General features: G+C 41.7%; 1 protein-coding gene across 6 annotated transcripts in view; it reads left to right on the forward strand.

Moving 5' to 3' along the window:
* The window catches only part of elmo1 (engulfment and cell motility 1 (ced-12 homolog, C. elegans)), a 98,320-nt gene that overhangs the window by 57,046 nt on the left and 21,601 nt on the right, over positions 1 to 19,673 (forward strand). For 5 of the 6 annotated variants that reach the window (XM_071499672.1, XM_071499677.1, XM_071499675.1 and 2 more), the window contains one exon: positions 10,572 to 10,708. In XM_071499672.1, the coding sequence (XP_071355773.1) occupies positions 10,572 to 10,708 (137 nt within the window). Of the gene's footprint in view, positions 1 to 10,571; positions 10,709 to 15,848; positions 16,285 to 19,673 lie in introns of those variants that run through there. The other variant, XM_071499678.1, reaches the window with a different exon arrangement.

The raw sequence follows: 19,673 nt of genomic DNA on the forward strand, positions 1-19,673 counted from the left end.
CCATGTTTCTGCTGGAACACGGGGCTTAATGGAATCTGCGTCAGTGAGGCACCAAGCCATGACTTTTCCGACTCCCCTGTTTAAGCCGACCCATGGAATATTTATGAAGTTATTTAGAAAGGCCCAGGCATGGGAAGTAATGGCCCTGCTTGATGATTCACGACGTGGCGTCTCATTGCTGAGATGGAGAGCAGGGTGGTGAGCTATGGCAGGTCTAGGCATGGACACACACATGTTCACAGCCTCACACATGAAATGCAAAAAGGAACCAGAATTAAGCTCCTACACACACGCGCACACACACACACACACACACACACACACACACAGGCTGTTTTGGACAGGCTCCAGACTGAGTCACATGATGTCGTTATATTTGTAGCTGTCTCTTCCATCACTGAGCGATCAGCCAAGGTCAGAAAAGGCCATGTTCAGCACCATGGACAGCTCCTGCAGCATCACAATACATCACTGAAACATTTGGATTGATTTTCTTTCTTTCATTCTTTCATTCTCCTGAACAATATTAATTTTTATATCTAAGTGTTTGGTCACTTAGTTTTGAGCTTCAGAAAATGATGCTAAACCCAAGTTGAGTCGATTCAGGTTTTTTCTTGTTCTTAAGTGTTTAGGTTTCATGTGCTTTGTGTAGTAATCCCACAAATCAGTGTTTTTCAATAATTTTGATCTGTTTTTATTGAAAATGGACAGTGGGGAGATGAGACATGAGAATTAATTAATAGTGGGTACTACCACCTATCACCTACCATTTCAAGAAAATGTAAAACTTGGTATGTGCTGGAAGAACAGCAGTAGTCCTGTATGAAGTGAGCTGTCAGGTTGTTTTGGGTCACAAGTAACACAAGGGAAGTGAGAGTAACCAGCCACTCACTTTAGCCTACTGTATGCAGACTTAATTTCCTGCCTAGTCAGTCCCTCTTACCTGTGTGTGTGTGTGTGTGTGTGTGTGTGTGTGTGTGTGTGTGTGTGTGTGTGTGTGTGTGTCATTTCAGTATGTGTATGCACAATATGTCCAAACGCAGCAGGTTATTCAGAGTCATCCACACCCATTACCTGGCTGTAATGACGCTCCTGAGTTGTCTGCTGTGCCCCTGTAAAAACAACAACAATGTAGCAACACACACACACACACACACACACACACACACACACTCCTCCACATACACCTCTAACCCCTGAGAAATGCCACCGTGTGAGCTTGAAATGCTGTGATGTGCTCAGACTGGCCCACAATGTGTCACTGAGATATATAGTATATGACTGGTGCTGTACACACAGCCATGGTTAAAATGAAATGTCATGTTTGGGCGTGCAGTCATACACTAAGGACTTAACAGAAATCACAATTTTGAACTCTGTAATATAATATATAACATTTTATAACATTATATTATTTATTGTAAATATTTCAAACTAAATAGGGACAAAATTTAATAAAATCTGTCATAACTGTGGGATGTCCAAATAGTATTGGATATGGGTTTCTACTATTCTACTAGAAAGTGATTAATTTTCATCATTCATTCCTATTCAAATTATTCCTATTCCTATTCGAATTATTTTTATATATCTTATTTATTTCTATACATTTAGATCCCTTTTCATGCCGTCATAAGTTGTGACCAGTATGAATTCAAGCATTTTCAGATGTAAAACTTTACATCCACCTTTTAAGCCTCCGGGGAGTTAGTGTTTGAAACTCAAAGACTTGGAGAAGATTATCACTTGAATTGGATTAATTACATTTCTGACCCACTGAGACATTTTTCCTCACATGCTGACAAGTCATTACATTATCTAATAATTAATACGATGCATTAGCAGTGGCCTGGGGCAAGAATGTGACTTTCTAAGGGGTTGCTTAATAAATATCTGTCTTAATTTTCCGTATTTGTTTTAAAATTACTGGCAGTTTGTATAGGTTTTATGAAGCATGAAGGAAAAATGCTGAATTATAGTGCATTAAATACACATTTCATGATATGTTTCTATCCTGTGTTATTTATCGTTTTCACTAATGAGGTGTCAGTGGGATAAGAATTTATGTCAGAGAACAAACATTAGTATGCTAACATCAGTGTTAGCTGACCGTTAGCTTTGAAAGCTTGGCCCCATTGGAAATGACTTGTTAAGTCTCAAGGTTGTATCTGATAATCCCTCCCATAAGTCTCCCTCCATGAATCATGAGCGGAGTGGATGATGGCGAGTGCAGGAAAGGCCAAGCGTGGAATCCCAAGTATCCGTCAAGTCGTGACATGAGCATCTATTTAACAGTCAGCAGCCACTTCACACTTCAGTTGTCAGTTTCAGCCTTGTGTTGAGGAGGGGAGAGCATTCTTCAGGGTTTTCCTTTTCATAGCCCCAGGCAAACAACAGCAAAAGGTTTGTAAATTGCACAAATAATGACAAACCTGACAGATGGGCCCTCCAAAATCTCAAGTTTTGAGCATCCTTGTAGTTTTTCAATCGCTCCTGTCCCCCATCACTTCTCAGTAACCCTTGGTGGGCTGAAGTGGTGTGGTGAATCAAACACAGCCCAACTTGTGAGAAGCTCACATTTTACTTGCATGTTAAGGATGGAATCAGACGAAACAATGCAGTGAGTCTAGATGTATTCACACACACACACACACACACACACACACACACACACACACATACAGAGTAACAGTTTAGTTGATTAAGAGGTCAGACTTGTTTTGTTATCTGACAACATAAAAGTAGCCAATACAAATAAAATAAAACAGTCCTCAAAGTTGCAATAATGCCTACCAGTGCCAGTTCAAGTTCAGGTTTGGATAAGGATCTAGTGGCAGGAGAAACCCACTCCTAATAAACACAGTCTGGCAGCAGTTTATGCAACAACTCTCAATACTTTTGATAACTCAGAGACAAAAGAGTATTCGCACATTAAATGAGAGGAGGTACCTGCATTATTTTTACACTTCCAAGATAATTATCATGGTATTTATAACAATACCTGTGTAATACCTATGTGTACTTTTGTAGTGTGTAAATTTACCCAATGCAAAACTCTCTGTCTATTTCTAGAAATATAGTTAGGATTTATTCACGGATACAGGCTGTGTTTGTGTGCTTCCATGTGTGCAGGAGCACATATGTGCATGTAAGCTGGAGAATTTTTTCAGTTGTTCTGTTATGATTAAACAGTTCTGTTTCTGCATTTGGGCAAACTCAGACAGATTGTGTGTTTGTTTGTGTGAGCATGAATCACCACGTCTGATCTGAGATTTTCCTTCAGAAGAATCTGGCATGAAGTCTATTGTAGTTTAAGATACGAGTTGTGTTTCATACATTTCATAAATGCATCCTGGGGCAGCTCTGACTCGATAGAAAACTCACAGCTGAATGTGGACGGACAAGCCTTATTGCATTCGTGAGAATATGAGGTGTCTGTGAAAACAGATGTACTGCTAAATTTATTGGATACGTGTCTCAGACCAGAGTGCTGATGGATTCGCTACATGCCTCCCCCTGTCTCATTTTCTCCTCTCTCCATCTGCTGCTCTGCTGTGCCTCGCTCTCCCTCTGTCCTCTAATGCATCTTGACCATTGTTGGGGACTCTGCATGCTAAAATGGTTTAGTTAGGTATTTAGAAACCACAGAGGAAATAAGGCTCTTTTCATCCTTATCCAGTCAAGGTTCTTCTTATGCTTCTCCTCCTCGCTGAAAAGAAATACTTGGTGTAAATAAACTCAAAATAAATTTAAAGACAAATTCAGTTCTGTGGACAAATATTTTGCACTGGGTTATACAGCTCTCGCTATGTCTATTTTTCAAAAATGTATCTTCCATTTCAAAGAGGAGACTTGGACCAGTGACCTCATTCTCCAAGCTTCCTTATTTCATGATCAATACAACCAGACAGCCTTACTGGTGTAGCCCAAACATTATAAAACTGATTTATCATTACACATTTCAGAGACTCCAAACTCAAAAACCCTGAGACGCTTCACATTTTAAAGTTACATATTTGGTACAGAATCTACTCCAGATGGCTAGCAAGATGTCACTTAGCTTTGAAGTTAATTAGTTTCCCTGCTGAACTCAGGTATTAACTATAGTTGTGGTTCCTGCGTGGTGAGTCAGTGTCTGTGTGATGTCCTCTCTTTATGTGTTGAATCAATGGATGGATGTGTTAAGAGAACTACATGCAGTATTCCAAGATGGTGCCCCATTTCAAAACCAGTTGTGCACCAGATGATTACACAGGAAAAGATTCTTTAGGGTTCTGTGACTGTGATGCCGCAGCAAACGCATGTTAGAGTTTTCTGCTCGCCGACCCGGCGGAGTCACTGCACACATTATTTTGTGATACAGCTCTTAGATAAACATTTTATTTGACCTAATGGCTCTAGTTGTGACAATACAAAGACAATACAAAGACTCAGTTTGCAGTGTCTGTCACATGACCAGCTATGCTATAAGTAGCCATTATGATAAAATTGCTGCACAGTTAAGCATTGCTCCTCAGGACATTGTTCCTTGGAAGTGTAGGGGGATCTCACCCACTTTGTATGACCTAAGTTCAAATGGCAAGCAGATAAGAGCCACAGTATCTTCATAACTGATCTTTCTTTCCAATTAGAGCAGCACAGTCAGTGAAAACGGCCATAAATGGATTGGCTGCGAGCTTATTTTAATCTGGCAAAAGCCTTATATGCATGAGAAGTACACAGTTAGCCTGCTAAGTCACCCAGCCAGCCGGGGTTTGCATCTCATCTCTGTGTACCTGCTGCCTTGGCACCTTGCACACCCGTAAACAGTGACTGGACTGGAAAGATGGTGCTGACGCTGCTCTCTGGGCACACACACACACACACACACACACACACACACACTCCCCTTGTCACAGTTGGGCATCAGAGCATGCTGGTATTGTAATTAGAGTGAGGATGACACTTTTCACTGTGTATTCATCATGTGGCATAGCTGCAAGGTGACTCTGAGGGTTGTTTCATTTACTTTGTGTGCACACACACAAAAACAAATACACACTGGACCTTGACAGATGTCAGAGTGGCATTCAGCCCACGCGTCTTTCTCACTTTTTCTCTCATGCATACACAGAGTCACAGCTGCACACACAAACACTTTTAGCGCACATGCTTAGTCACCTCTCTTGTGCCCAGGACTCGTCTGTGTGGTGGCCAGTTGAGTAATTAGCTCTTGGTTGACGTCACCGAGCCCTCGGAGTCTTCACGTTGAATAGACTCTGATAAGATCATGACAGGCGACAGCTGTCCCACACTCAGTCACGCTTGCGTTCACATACACACGCAGTAACACATTTACTTTAGGGAGGTGACCATGACACTTGACCTCAGCCCAACCACGCAAACCCCAGTAAATGGATGGATGGAGGAAAAATGAGAGGAGAGGAGAATTGTCTGCACCCTCCGAGTTGTCTTGACTTCATGATGATATTGTGTGATGTTGTGGAACATCACTGTACCAATGTGTCTAATTTGTCTGAAACCAATGACCTGGAACTTCTCCCTGCCTACAGAGCTTATGACGCATTCACGTCATATGGCTCTGATCATAATCACGAGCAACTGAAGCAGAAAGACCTTCCCGTCCGCCCCTGAATTGTAATTCCTAGATATAAACATAGGGAAATTTCTAACAACTTATGTTATCTCCACAAAAAAGTACTGTGTCAACAAACTGTTGGCAAAATGGCTGCAAAGTTGCCTCTAACTTCAATACAGCAGTAACACTTATAGAATTGATCTGTTTAAAATGAACAGGATAAAAATGTGAGTGGGGACTAGCGCTATAATAATTAAGTTGATCAATCAAAAATGAACTAATCATTTTTCAAATGTGATCATTTTCCAGCAAAAATGCTAAACATTTGCTCATTCCAGCTGCTCATGTGAGGATCCGCATCTTTTCTTAGTTTTTCTTTCTTGTTGAATATCTTTAGAGTGATGGGGAGACGGGACAAATAATCTGAAGACGTCACCTTCGACTTTGGGAAATAGTGATGGTTATTTTTTATGATATTGTGACATTTTTAAATAGACAAGTCAAATTATATGTAGATTAACAGACAAAGAAATAAATTGCTAATTGCAGCCCTATTCTTAAACAGTTTAACTAAAAGGTCTTATGGCAATTGTACTGCTATAATATCCTCCCTGTTATGTCCAGGGGAAGTTTTGTCGTTGTTCTTGCTTTTTTTGTTAACAATTTTGTAGAGACATATAATGACAAAGTGTTGCACCATAAACGGAAGCGAGCATATGGTCCTGCATAACCTAAACTGGTCATCACAGTGTCCTGTTACCTAGTTCGTGGGTGGTACAGGGACTGAACATCTGGCTGTGCAGATGGATGAAAAGCATGCAGGACAAAGAAAAGTCATTACAGCCCATTTTCCATCCATCTAGACTGTCTGCTGTGGACCCATATGCTTGACCGAAAGGAGTCATAAATTGTGACTTAAATTGAGAGAGTTCATATCTACCCTGCTGCTTCGTAGCATGTCATCCAGCTACAAGCAGAGTTCACTGTGCATGTGTGTTTGTGTGAGTGTGTGTACGTGTGTGTGTGCACGCCCCTGGCTGTGTGACTCTTCCATCAAAAAGTGTCACACTCCTCAGGCACTTGATGTGTCCAGTCGTCCACCCTGTCTCCATGACCACGTTAGCCTGCCCGTGGGAGAGAAGGCTGTGTCTCAGTGAGAGGAAGGAAGTAAAAGAGGGTTTACATAACAGGTTTCGACCAGTTATGATCCCAGTTCATAAGTGCTTAGCCTCAGGTTTTGTAGCTGTCTGAGAAGCACAGGTCATGGCCAATGTAGCCTTCAATAGCTACTTATTTTCACAAAGTAACAACAGCAATAGAAAAAGACAAGAAGGAAGGGTTGGTATAATACAGCTGAACTCCTAATGCAAAAAAAAAAACAGTTCCTGCACTGCTGTTTGGCTGTGATGCCACCGCATCAGTTTTCATTAGCTGAAAAGACACAATACCGACTTCACTCTGTGTCCAAAATCACTCCCTCATTCACTCACTCAATACCTCCTGAGCTGTTATTGACACTCAGTAGTTAACTTTATAGTGAGCAGCTGACTGACATTACCAACAATTGTCACTTTGTGTCATCACTGATAGGTGTAGTGTGGACAGTTGGATATTATGATATTATTAGCGGAAAGTAGTGCACATACCATGGACAGTCTTTTTTTTAATTTTTTTTTATTGTTCACTGTAAAAAAATTTTGTTCACTGTTAAAAATTTTCAGCTGCAAAGCCCCATTAGTCAGTGTGTTGTGTGACAAGGTATTTTATTGTGTAGCACATGTTTCATTTCATCATTGTAGCCTCAGTGTCAGTCATAATAATGCTGCTCTGGTAAAAAAAAAAAAAAAAAAAAAACAAGGCAGGTTTAAGGCTACTAAGGTTTAAAGTAATAGTTACCTAATCACAGTAACATGACTTTGCACTCACTCAGTGCCGTCTCTGCTCAGGCAGATAATTTTAAGTGCTTTTGTGCAGTATTGAGAATGATTCAGCCGTGACATTTCAGCTAGCTGGAAAGCAACTGCAGCACTGAAAAAGGATGTACCAAATTGTTGATTTTTTTGTCCCCCAATGTGGACTTTTCATTTGAAAGATCCAGACAGTACATTCAAACAGTTGGTAATGCCTGAAGGCTCAGTCAAATATAGTGCAGGTCCATTTAGATAGTATTGTTTTGGCTCTGTGTTTCAGTGCATTGAAATTGAAATGAGATAGTAACTATAAAGTTAAAGTGCTGACTTAAAGGGTGTATAATTCCACATTCAATGAACCAATGTTGATATTGAAAGCCTTTTTATACATACCCCGAAGGGTAAAAATGAAACGTCTACGTGTTATGAAATCTAGAGCGGTGGAGTAGAACTAAAATGATGGAAAACACTGTCCGAATACAGACTGCACACTACATTCAAGACAATATTCAGATTTCTCCCATAGATTCATATAAGTATTACATCCTGTACTGATGTGTTTTCATCTCTGGAGCCCGATAAAATGCTGAGCGGCTGTGTCCACACTCGCACTCTTAAATTATTTCTGCAGTGTGGGTGAAACATGTTTGTTTGATGAAATATTCAGTGATCCACGCTGTGTAGCAATTTGGGTAAGTTTGCAATAAGAGTATTATAATGGGGAAAACTGTTTGCAAACTATTTTGAGCATCAGCGCACCATAATGTGTTTTTGGCTCATCGGCGTGATGCTCCGGGTCCTGCTGAGCCCTGCAAGAGGTAATAAAACTGCCTGCGACTCAGCATGCTTTGCAAAACCTCTGGATGGAGAAATTTCTGCAGAGCCACATGAGACTGCTCACTGTCTGTATCTCCCAAATAAGCCTTGACGTGTAATTCCACTCACCTTGCCACCTCGGGGCTCTGTTGGTCCTATCAATAAACAGTCCATTAAGCTCAGAGGTCACTCTTAACCTCAGCCCTAACAAGAAGTTTTGCGAGTCGGCCAAAAAGGGAATTTGATTGAGGATGGCTTTTTTTCTTGAATTCACCCTTTTTCCTCTCTTTCCTATTTTTTTTTTCTTCTTCTTCTGGTCAGTGTTGTGTTGACTAAGCAGCCAGTCAGCATCTGTTTTGGCTCACCTCCATTAGTTTCTTGATTGACTACCGGCAACCGGTAGCACATCCCCCTGGATTTCACCACCTCGCTCTTCCCTTAATCTCCCATCCATCGCTCCAAATCAAGGCTCAGGTCGCTGTGCCCGTGGCCTGTGGGCATCACTCATTATACTGTGAAGTTTCAATTGCTGCCTGACCCCTTTCATCCAATTTCATGACTGCTCATGGTGGGCCAATGCCCCTGCTGCTCCGCTCTGAAACTCTATAAACGAACCAACCTTTGGCACAAGGCCGCCACTCATCTCAGCAAGACGAGAGGGAGACGAATTTAGTTCAAATGAATGTCAAGCCTTGTTATTGTACCTCTTGGTTAATATGGTTTGGGCAGTCAAGAGCCCTGGCTTCTCATTCCCTTTCATTCTGATTTCAAACACACCCTCACACAAATAGTGGGGGTTGAAATGCCTCAGTACACTTCTAATAAAGAAAATAAACCACCTCTGGCTTTGGAAAATCAAAAACCTCACTTTAATCCAGATGGAACAGTGTTTGCTGGCCACAATTTGTCTCCAAGGGCTATTTTTTGTGTTTGAAGTTGATGAGGACCTAAATTTTCAATAACACACAGTCTTGCTCCATTGAAGAACTGTATCTCATTCTCAATTGTTTTTGCTATCAAATAACCTATAAACACATCAACCCTCTGCCAAGTCTGTAATGCAGAATCAGAGAATCCCTACCAGGCCTGTTAGATTATCTCCCATGAGCAGTCTGTCACATCTTATATTACTCTGCTCTCCATATCTTCTGCAAACTGATGTATTTTGAATATGAATCTAGCACGCAGACGCCTGATGATTTATTCTTTGAAGCTTAAGTGTCAGAATGATCTTGTATGATCATCAAGCGCATTTGCCGCTTTAAATGTAATTTTAAATGTAATTCAGAGCCTTTCACCAGCAGTTATTTGATGACTTCATCTGTAACATTTTCTTGTTAAGTGATGTTTGCTTGCAATAGCTGTGTGTGTGTGTGTGTGTGTGTGTGTGTGTGTGTGTGTGTGTGTGTGTGTGTGTGTGTGTGTGTGTGTGTGTGTGTGTGTGTGTGTGTGTGTGTGTGTGTGTGTGTGTGTGGGAGGCTTATCCCTGTTGTTGTGCATTACTCAGGTGTTCAGGGCCAGTCTAAGGGGCCACATTCCTTCAGGCCCAATTACGTATTTATAAATTGAAGGTCACCATATGGTGTGAGTCATTCAAGAGAGTAGAGAAGTACAAAGTAAATGGACCTTTCTCTGGCCAACCGGCTGTTCTTTTATCAGTGTGTTGGTGCATGTAGACAGGCAGTGGATGGCCGTCGGGATCAGGCTTTGGGATTAGTTTTATTGAGCCCTGATTGAAGGTGGTTGTGTACTCGAAAAACAAACGCATGCAGACAAGAATCCAGACAGTCACATATCTGTGTCCATAACACTCACTCTAGTTGTACTGTCTACTGTCTAAAAACTGCTACAGCGTTCACTCCTCTCTGTTCTGTTCTGCTCTTCTCACCGACATGCCTGAACTGATCACGACCCCTCAGCTCACTCATGGACTCGCCTCTTGTGTCCTGTGGTGATATTTAGCCCACAAATGTCCTGGACTTATGGGAGATGGTGTTTGCCGAATGCAGTTAAAAAACAACATAAATATCTAATAAAGAATTAAAAGACATTAAATTGTTTTTCAAAAAAATTCTTTAGAATGAAGGTAATTATTGCACCTGGTAGAGTATTATTTATGGCACATGACTGCAAGACAGCAGTTTTGTATGAGCCATTATCATCATGTTGTGTCAAATAAAATGCAGGCAGAAAATGGTTTCTATCAGGTATCAGCCGTCATTCAAACTGCTGCTGTCAGTGACAATCTGCCTCTCTTGTGCCCGCAGCCAGTGAAAACTGCCACGACTTCCACCCCATGTTCTTCACCCACGATCGCTCCTTTGAGGAATTCTTCTGCATCTCCATCCAGCTGCTCAACAAGACCTGGAAGGAGATGAGAGCCACAAGTGAAGACTTCAACAAAGTACGTGGGAGGCTTAGCTGAATAGAAACCATCACTGTGTCCCAGTTCCATCCACGCTACATTCTAACTGTAACTAGGTTTTGGGTTTCAAGTGCATTCACACTGGAATAGTGACAAATTTAAGAATACTTGATGCCAGTATGCATACTTATCATATACTACACTATTCTAATTGATGTTGTTTTAAACCATTTACTTCAACCAACTACCAACTAATAACATAGTATGAAATTTGGGACACAGCTAAAGTCTTCAACTAGTTAAAGAATGCACCACAAAGATGTAGCACGTTTAGATTTCACTGCACAGATATTGTTTGTGGTGCAAAATGCAGCTTTTTGAAAAAGAAAGCTTTTATATTTAATGACAAACAACCTAATAGACGATGACAGTGAGGACAAAAACAATGTTTTGTGTTTTTCTTTTTTTTTATTTTTAAGGATGGGTCATTTTTGCTATTTTAAGGTGAGGTCTCTGTGTGGAATCATGCTACACGCACAATTTCCGTCACACATCACTGACTTTCTGTTGTGAAGCAGCAGAGTCATATAGTTCACTCTCAGTTACAACTGTGATAATCATATCTCATGTTCACGTCAGTTACTAGGACGGCACGCACATTTAAATATCAGACCTAATTTACATGCATAGATGTGGAAATGTTTGTTTTTTTTCCTGTTTGCACAGATGAACATGCATGCACAGATTGAGGGAGGGAACTCCATATACATCTTGAGGGCTTTTTAGATTTTGAATTTTTCCTGCATTGTTTTTTTTTTTTTTTTTTTCTTTGATATGAAACATTAGCTGCCTCCTTTGGTCAATCCATTGATTAGGCTCCTACGTCTTCATTTGGAGCTCATTTGAGACTGGGATGAAGATGAAAAACTTCTGTAAGATGGATAACGTTGTTTCGGCTCACACAGGAAATATATGCGTGCGCGCGGCCAGACTTTGATAGTAATGAGCTGTTTATGACAGATATTTTATGTTGTGTATTCAGTTGGGCAGCAGTTGAAGCAGACAACAGATGCCGTGTGCCTTTTCCCTGATTTGTCAAACTAATTATGATTATCTTATGGTGTCAAACACCAAACAGACCTACACAAGCTACAAGCCACCCCGTGTCCAAGTCACTGCTTACACAGTGATTTACTGTGGTTCAGTCCTCTGTTCATATTTACTGGCTTTGATCAGCATTGGAAAAGTGTCTCTCACATAAGCGAGCCAGCCCTTAATTCAGCATTTGCTCTGCAGGTGCTCTGCTCTTGATCCAACACACTACACACTACTGTCAAGGGCCGCATATTATGCTAGATGAAGCTGACCCTGTATTTGCTAAATCAGCCTCCAGCATCTCAGAAATAAATGTTCAAGAGTTTTCTCATCTTAATTTTGTTTGTGAATGGAGTGAGTGTAAAGTGATGCTGGAGTTGCGTCATTTTCTGTTACGTTGCTGTGAGTTAAATGATGGAAAACAGCAGTGTGCGTTTCATAAGCCAGTCTGACAAACAGAAGTTAGTGCTCGGACACAAGATTGTGAATTAGGTCAATCTCTCAGCTTTCACAAAGGAAATAACTAAGTGATATGAAAAATGGATTGTTGTTGTTTTGAGACTTCTGATCTACTGCGAGAGGCTCTGAACGATGGGTCTGAACATATTGTAGTCGAGATGAAAAACAGGAAAATCTAGTCATCCTCTGTAGCAGTTGTTGAGTAAATATTTAATGCACCTACAGTCTATTGAAGTCCTCACCACCATACATGTTTTTCATCTCAATAAAACCTTCATTAGTGGAATCACTTGTAAACATGATTGTATCTTTGGTTTTATGAATACAGTGTCATTGTGTATAGATTTGTCAGGTCAGTGTGTCTATGTGGTGGTCTGAACGCTGTAATATGAACTGAAACTTTGAGTTTCTTTAATGATAGATGTCTCATGAGTGATGAGACTGTCTCTAATAGGCTTGGAATGACTACCTAATCTCAGTTCAGGTCTGCTTCTAGTTCATCTTAGGGCGAGGACACAACACACATACCGTACACACACCTTCCCTTGCAGGCAATCCTGTTATCCAACCCCATCCTTCACACCCCTCCCTCGAAGGCGAGTCAATTTCGATTGAGTTGGGATAGATGACGCTCCCCTTCGTTCTCCCCTCTGCCCTTCCCAAACCTCATCTTTCATCACACGGTACCTTGGGAGTTTGAAATCCAGCAGCAGCTTGTCGATAGTAAGACTGTTTGGTCTCCAGGGCTTCCCATCAGTTAAATGGTGCGTGTGGAGCTCTGTGCTTCCATCCCTGAATGCTGAGGCTCAGTTTGTAACCGCTATGAACTTAGAAACACTCTGGAGACATCAGCCATTCCGATGATGTCTGAAAGTTGTCATTTTCTACCCAGTTCTGTCAACAAGAAACCAAGTTGTTTATCTGTAACTGAAGGAGTCACTGACTGCACGTTCCATTATGTGAAAGGTCTCTACGATAGAGAGGAGGAACATGTCCTGAAGATACACCCTGGGAAAGCTCAATGTAGATCACTAAATTCTGAGCATTAGCATTAGCAATAATAATGAAGAGCATGAGTTTTAAGTGCTTTACAAAGTCAGCAATGCAAGTAATAAATTGAGTGGATAAAGGAAAATATAAATCACAGATAAACATTTAAAGTCAAGTGAAATGGGAAATTGGAGCATCTCTAGTTTTGTATTATGACGTGAAACAGAATATGTGTGGGTTGTAATTAGGAGACTTGTTCAAATTCAGTTTCTCTGAAGTGGGTCTGGCTTAGCGAATACAGAGTGAGGGAGAAATGAATAATTTACATTCACTCGACTTAGCCCACACACACATCTCTGACCCATGATATCGTTCTACAACCCAAAGGGTAATAGTCAAGATGGGTCTCGTATTATGCATTGGGTTAGGTAGTTGCCATAAATTACATTTGACTGGATAAATTAAGGTATACACCCCTCGAGTTTTACACACAGACACACACACACACGCACACACACATATATATATATATATATATATATATATATATATATATATATATATATATATATATATATATATATATATATATATATATATATATATATATATATATATATATATATATATATAAAAAACGTGTTTTGATTTCAGAGAGAGAGAGAGAGAGAAGAGAGAGAGAGAGAAAGAGAGAGAGAAACAGACTCTTTTGGATGAGAGAATAAGAAACACATGACTTGAGAAAAAAGCTTCAAGGGTCAAGGATAATTCTGATTTGAATAAACAGTAAGTGCTGACTTGCCTAATGATGAATGGCACAATAATAACTATGGCAAGAGTTTGGGGACAGTAACAGTTACACTGTACCCACTGCCACTGATTTTGAAGCACAGTGATTGTCCATTTAACTGCCACAAACTGCTTATTTACACTAGACTGTTAAACTTTATAGTGGAGCTGACCTGTCTCAGGCAATCAGTCATGTAATTGGTCATTGGCGTCCCAGTCGACTAATAAATTTAGTCTGTTTGTGGTTTCTTTATAGAGATTTGGTCTTAATCATTTGTTACTCTTCAGTGGAAAATGATGGTTACAATGTGCACAAATATGCTTTGGTTTTTGATAAGCACAGGATTTTAAAAGATCTTTCTGTGAGCCAACATCTATCTGAGAAATGACAACAGTACAATGTGACTGATTAATCAGTCTATCAAAGAAATCCTGTCTTTGTAATCATAAAAATGCTCCTTGTTGAGTCCAGCCTCGCTTTCTAGAACAACGATCCTGGCTGTGTTGTGAAAGGACTAGTCTATAACTATAGTATGTGAATGTAAGCATGTCACCATTCAACTCCTCATGTACATACAGTAAATGAGCATATATTCTTTTTAGATAGTGTGTGGGAGGATAATAAGCTGTGTCAAGGATAATTCAGAGGGCGTCCACTTCAAAACACAGCTAGTGCACAGCTAGATTTCCCTGCAGCTCCTACAGTCGCTGCCAGATACGGACAGCACTGAGGTGTGGAATCCAAAAAAAACACCTCGTTCAGATTTTATCGATGTTTTGGTGTGCACGGCGCTGTAGCCTGCGAGTGTGTGAGCATGTCTTAAGCGCTGATGGCTCTCTCAGCGGCTGGCTCTTCATGGCTGACTGAGCATCTGCTCTGTGCATACACAAAGACATGAACACACACACTGGGTCTTGCATGAATATATGGTCATTTAAGGCAGAGGCACAGAGGCACTAATGAAGCTTACACACACACACACACACACACACACACACTCACTCCAAGGTGAAGTCACTATATATTCTGTCCTGTTTGCTTTCCAAATGTGTCTAGTAAAAGACATGGTTACAGAGAACAAGAGGTGTGTGTGTGTGTGTGTGTGTGTGTGTGTGTGTGTGTGTGTGTGTGTGTGTGTGTGTGTGTGTGTGTGTGTGTGTGTGTGTGTGTGTATGCTGTGTGTATGCTGTGTGTACATGATTGTGTATGTGTGTGTGTTTAGTGGAGGCAAGTCTGATGCTCCCAGGGCACAGAACCGGCCGTCAGGCAACCGTTTCCCCTGTTTCCATAGCAACCCCTGTCCAATTACCGCTGCTGCGTTGCACTACTCTGGCTCTGTCTCTGTATGATGGAGCCACTTCTCCGCTGCATGTGGGCACGCTTGTGTTTAAGAGCGTCAGTCTATCAGAGACTCTGTCTTGTACGGCTGCCTGTCGTCTCTTCATCCAAACATCTGTGCTGAGAGCTTCTCCTCCTTCTCTTCTTCCCCACAGGAGAAAAACAAAAGCCTCCAACTCTGTCTGCTCAGGCACATGGGAAAAAAAAAAATCCCTCACCGATGTAGCGGCTTGCAGCCACTCAAAATACCCCTCCTCCTTCTTCTCCTCCTCTCATCCCTCCCTCCCCCTGCATCTAAACCTCTCTCTCTCTCACACTCCCACACACACACACACACACACACACACACACACATACACACACACGCACACACACACACACACACACACACACACACTTGTCATGTGATCCACTTGCTGCACCACCATTGGCGTCTGTGATCGTGGCGTGTGTCCAATCAGGGCATAAGCCCAGAGATCAACATAAGCGAAGCAGAGCAGCCTGGCTGATGCTCTTAGAGTCACAGAGGGAGGGAGGAAGGCAGATAGAGAGGCATACAAAAATATCATAGTAGAGGGGAGATAGGTAGAGTTTGTCAGAGAAGAAGCAGGGAGTTTTTTATTGTTATTATTTAAAGATAATATGCTAAAAGAGAGAGTCAAGCAGGAAAACTGAAGGAACAAACAGCCGAGACAGGAAAGAAGAGAAGGCAAAAGGAGGAGGTGCACAAGCTGTGTTGACAGACGAGTCTTCCCTTATTGTGGCTAACGCTGAAGCTAACTGTTCACAATCAGCTAGACTGCTCTTCCAAGGAGCCATCTGCTCCCCCCATCCATCCCTGTCTCCCGTCGAGCGCTAAAAACTCCTTCTCTGGCAAAAGCACGAGGATTCATCAGCCACTGTGGAGAGTATCACACCACGCTTGGAAACATGGAGGTGACATGTAAGTAATAAAAATGGAAGTAAGGATGAAAAAGAGAGAGTGGTTTTCAATTAGCATGGATGGATGGAGTGAGGGGTGGTGGTAGTAAGGGAGGGAGTGTTTGTGTTGTTGCCTGGCTGCGGAGGAGGAGGAGGAGGAGAAGAAGGGGAGGGGGGAGGATGGAGTGAGGAAGGAGAGGAGAAGAAAAGGCACAGAGAGATGGAGAAGATGGGACAGAAGCAGAGCGGAAGAGAAAGAGAAGGGACAGATGGGGCCGTGTAGACTCAGCGAGGCGTAAGCAGGTTAGACAAGGACCCAGATCACAGTCTTTTCATTAACACACACACACACACACACTCTTAGTCACACAAGTATAATCTGCTAGATTACAATTTCACCCTGTCTCGCAAACCGTGCACCCACAACTACATGCATGCACACACACACATCTGCTGTTCACCTAACCCCCATTACACTCCTGGCATCATCTGTATTCCAGTGTACAGTCTGTGTGTGTGTGTGTGTGTGTGTGTGTGTGGTGGGGGGTTGGGCTTTGTTGTTGTGAATGGGATTACTCTACATCACCAACACCCACCGTTTGTCACCAGAGGAATTCAATGCCACTACTACTGCTCTTCTCCTCTCCACACTGTGTTGCTCAGCCTTGGATGAGCTTCAACCAGTGTTTTAGCCCGAGGGGTTTGACACAGGATTAGAGTGAGGTCAGGCCCAGACAGAAGAGCAGGGATCTGTGAAATACTGCCAGTACCTGATTTTTAGATTAGACTACATTCAACTTTATTGTCTGTACTGTATTGCATACATGAAGAGAGATATAAATAACAGTGAGGGGGTTTATATGAATATGCTTTGATATACAATATGAGCAGAATTAACAGTATGAACAGCAGCTACAGTAGGCGATTGTGGGTAAATGTGTTGTGCAGGTGTAAGAACGAGTAATGCTAGTAGTAAACATTGTATTCAAAATAAACAGCCACACATGGATACTTCACTATAGGTCAGATACAGTACAGTATTATGGACAGTTGTATGGATATGTATTGGTGTGTGGGAGAATAAAGAGTGCAGGTAAGTGTGTAGTAGTGTGGTAGTGGTAAGTGAGTGGGTGAGTGGGAGTCCTGTAGTGCCTCCCAGAGGGGAGGAGGGCAAACAGTCTGTGACAGGGATGAGAGGTGTCCCTGACGCTGCTGCCCTGTGATGCGTTGGGCAGTTTTCACTACCTTCTGCAGGTGGTCTGAGACAGAGCAGTTGCCATACCATACTGAGATGCAGTTGGTAAGGATGTTCTTGATGGTGAGGTGGTAGAAGTTCACCAGGATCTGAGGAGACAGATCGACCCTCTTGAGTCTGGTGAGCCTTCCTGACCAGGGTTGAAGTTTTGAGGGTCCAAGAGAGATCCTCAAAGATTTGGACACCCAGAAACTTGAAACTGAGGACACACTCAAACTCCGTCCCACTGATATAGATGGTCTTGCTGAAGTCCACAGTGATCTCTTTGGTCTTCTTGGAGTTTAGGGCCATGTTGTTATTGGCACACCAGGTGCTGGACCTGGCGGCATGTAGGTCGACTCATGGTTTTTGTTAAGGAGGCCAACCACTGTTGTGTTGTCTGCAAACTTCATAATGGTATTGGACCCATGTACAGGTGTGCGGTCATAGATGAAGAGGGAGTAGAGAGGTTAACGTTCAGTTTGAGGGTTGAGGAGGTGTGGCTGTCTAACCTAACAGACTGGGGCCTATTAGTTAGAAGGTCTAGTGTCAAGTTGTAGAGGGAGGTGTTTATGCCCAGGTACCCACTGAGTTTGGTGATCAGATTGGCGGAGTTGATGGTGTTGAATGCTGAACTGAAGTCAATGTCCAGGTGGGAGAGGACAGGGTACAATTGTATCCACTTAGTGTCCTTTTAAAACTGGCTGTGCGTGAAGGAATTACGTGTTTTACCAGGTGAAATACTTCATTAAATTGTGCCCAAATGTTTAGTAGATTAATGAAGTTAAGTTCCAGCTTCTCAAATGTACAAATTCCAGCTATTCTGTTCTTATATCATTGTAAATTGAGCACTGTGCAATTTGAAAACATTAACTTAGGTGTTGGAAATCGCGATGGCAATCTTACACAATTTTTTGACAAATAACAAAATATTGATGCATCTAAAAAAATAAATGACAAATCAAAAGAATAGTTGGACACTTTGGGAAATACATCTTTTTGCAGAGTTAGATGGGAAGTTGAATCCCTTTCAGTATGAAGGGAGACACTTAGCTTAGCATAAAGACAGGAAACACAGAAGCAGCACCTCTACAGCTCGGTAATAAACATGTTATAGCTTCTCCTCTTCCTTTTTTTGTCATTTGTTTTATTCATGAAAAAATTTAAGAAATTTAAAAAAAATAATAAAAACTACCTATTGTGGTTTTACCAAGGTGCCAGACTATTTCTTGTGAGGCTACCTGTTTCCATTCTTTATGCTAAGCTAAGCTAAGTGATGTCAGTTCTCACATCTAACAAAAGCAAACAAGCCTATTTCCCAAAATGTCAAACTATTCTATTAATTGTGTAAAAATAAACTTTAGTTGTAGCCTTGTTAATGATGCTGTTCCCTAAATAGTGAGCCAGGTTCAATCTTCTTGTCTCTGTGAACCTGTGAAGTCTCTCTGGGTGAGCACTTCAGCGAAATGAACCAAGCACAGATGTAAAGCGAAGCCCTTTTGTTGTTGGTATTTGACATTTCTGTTCTGGCCCGGGGTGATACAGAGGAGAGAAGATAATCTGCTTTGTTCAGCCATGTTGAAGACTGACCTGTCCCATGTGGGATTATTCACATGGCAATCGTCAAAAGACCTGGCAACCGTAGCTGAGTGACCCTCTCATCCACCCTCATACATCAGCTATTATTTAGCTTCTATTTAAGAATGATTTGATGTGGTGTTTAGTCTTTATGTCACTGCAAATCAATTAAGGACGCCTAATGCAAATGAATGCAAATGATTTGTAGCGCTGCTGTTTAGCAACAGGACAGTTTCTCCACTTTGCCAGAAGGTTAACTTGCACGCATACATGATTAATGAAATTGGGTGCTGGTGCGTCCAGTCAGAAGTGATGTGACGGTAGTGATGCCAGTGCAGGTGCCAAAGGTTTTGGGGTGGATGCCATGTTTGGATTCCAGGAAGCAGCTTGGGACAGCTGCTGTAAAGGCTGCACACGCTGCCATATGTCAACAACCGTGACTGCTGCTGTCGTGCTTTGCATGAAGCGGTACATCTACGACTCGTTTCAGGACTCAGTAAACCGACCCTTCCCCCATTCCTCTCCTCCCCTGCAATGAGTCCTGCTGTTTTCATATTCCATACTGGTTTTAGTTACCTCTCCAAATGTCTTGATCTTTC

This window comes from Trachinotus anak, unplaced genomic scaffold (assembly GCF_046630095.1).
Source record: "Trachinotus anak isolate AG129_WGS33_773 ecotype Australia unplaced genomic scaffold, CSIRO_AGI_Tana_v1 ptg000016l, whole genome shotgun sequence".
In the NCBI taxonomy this organism is placed as follows: domain Eukaryota; kingdom Metazoa; phylum Chordata; class Actinopteri; order Carangiformes; family Carangidae; genus Trachinotus; species Trachinotus anak.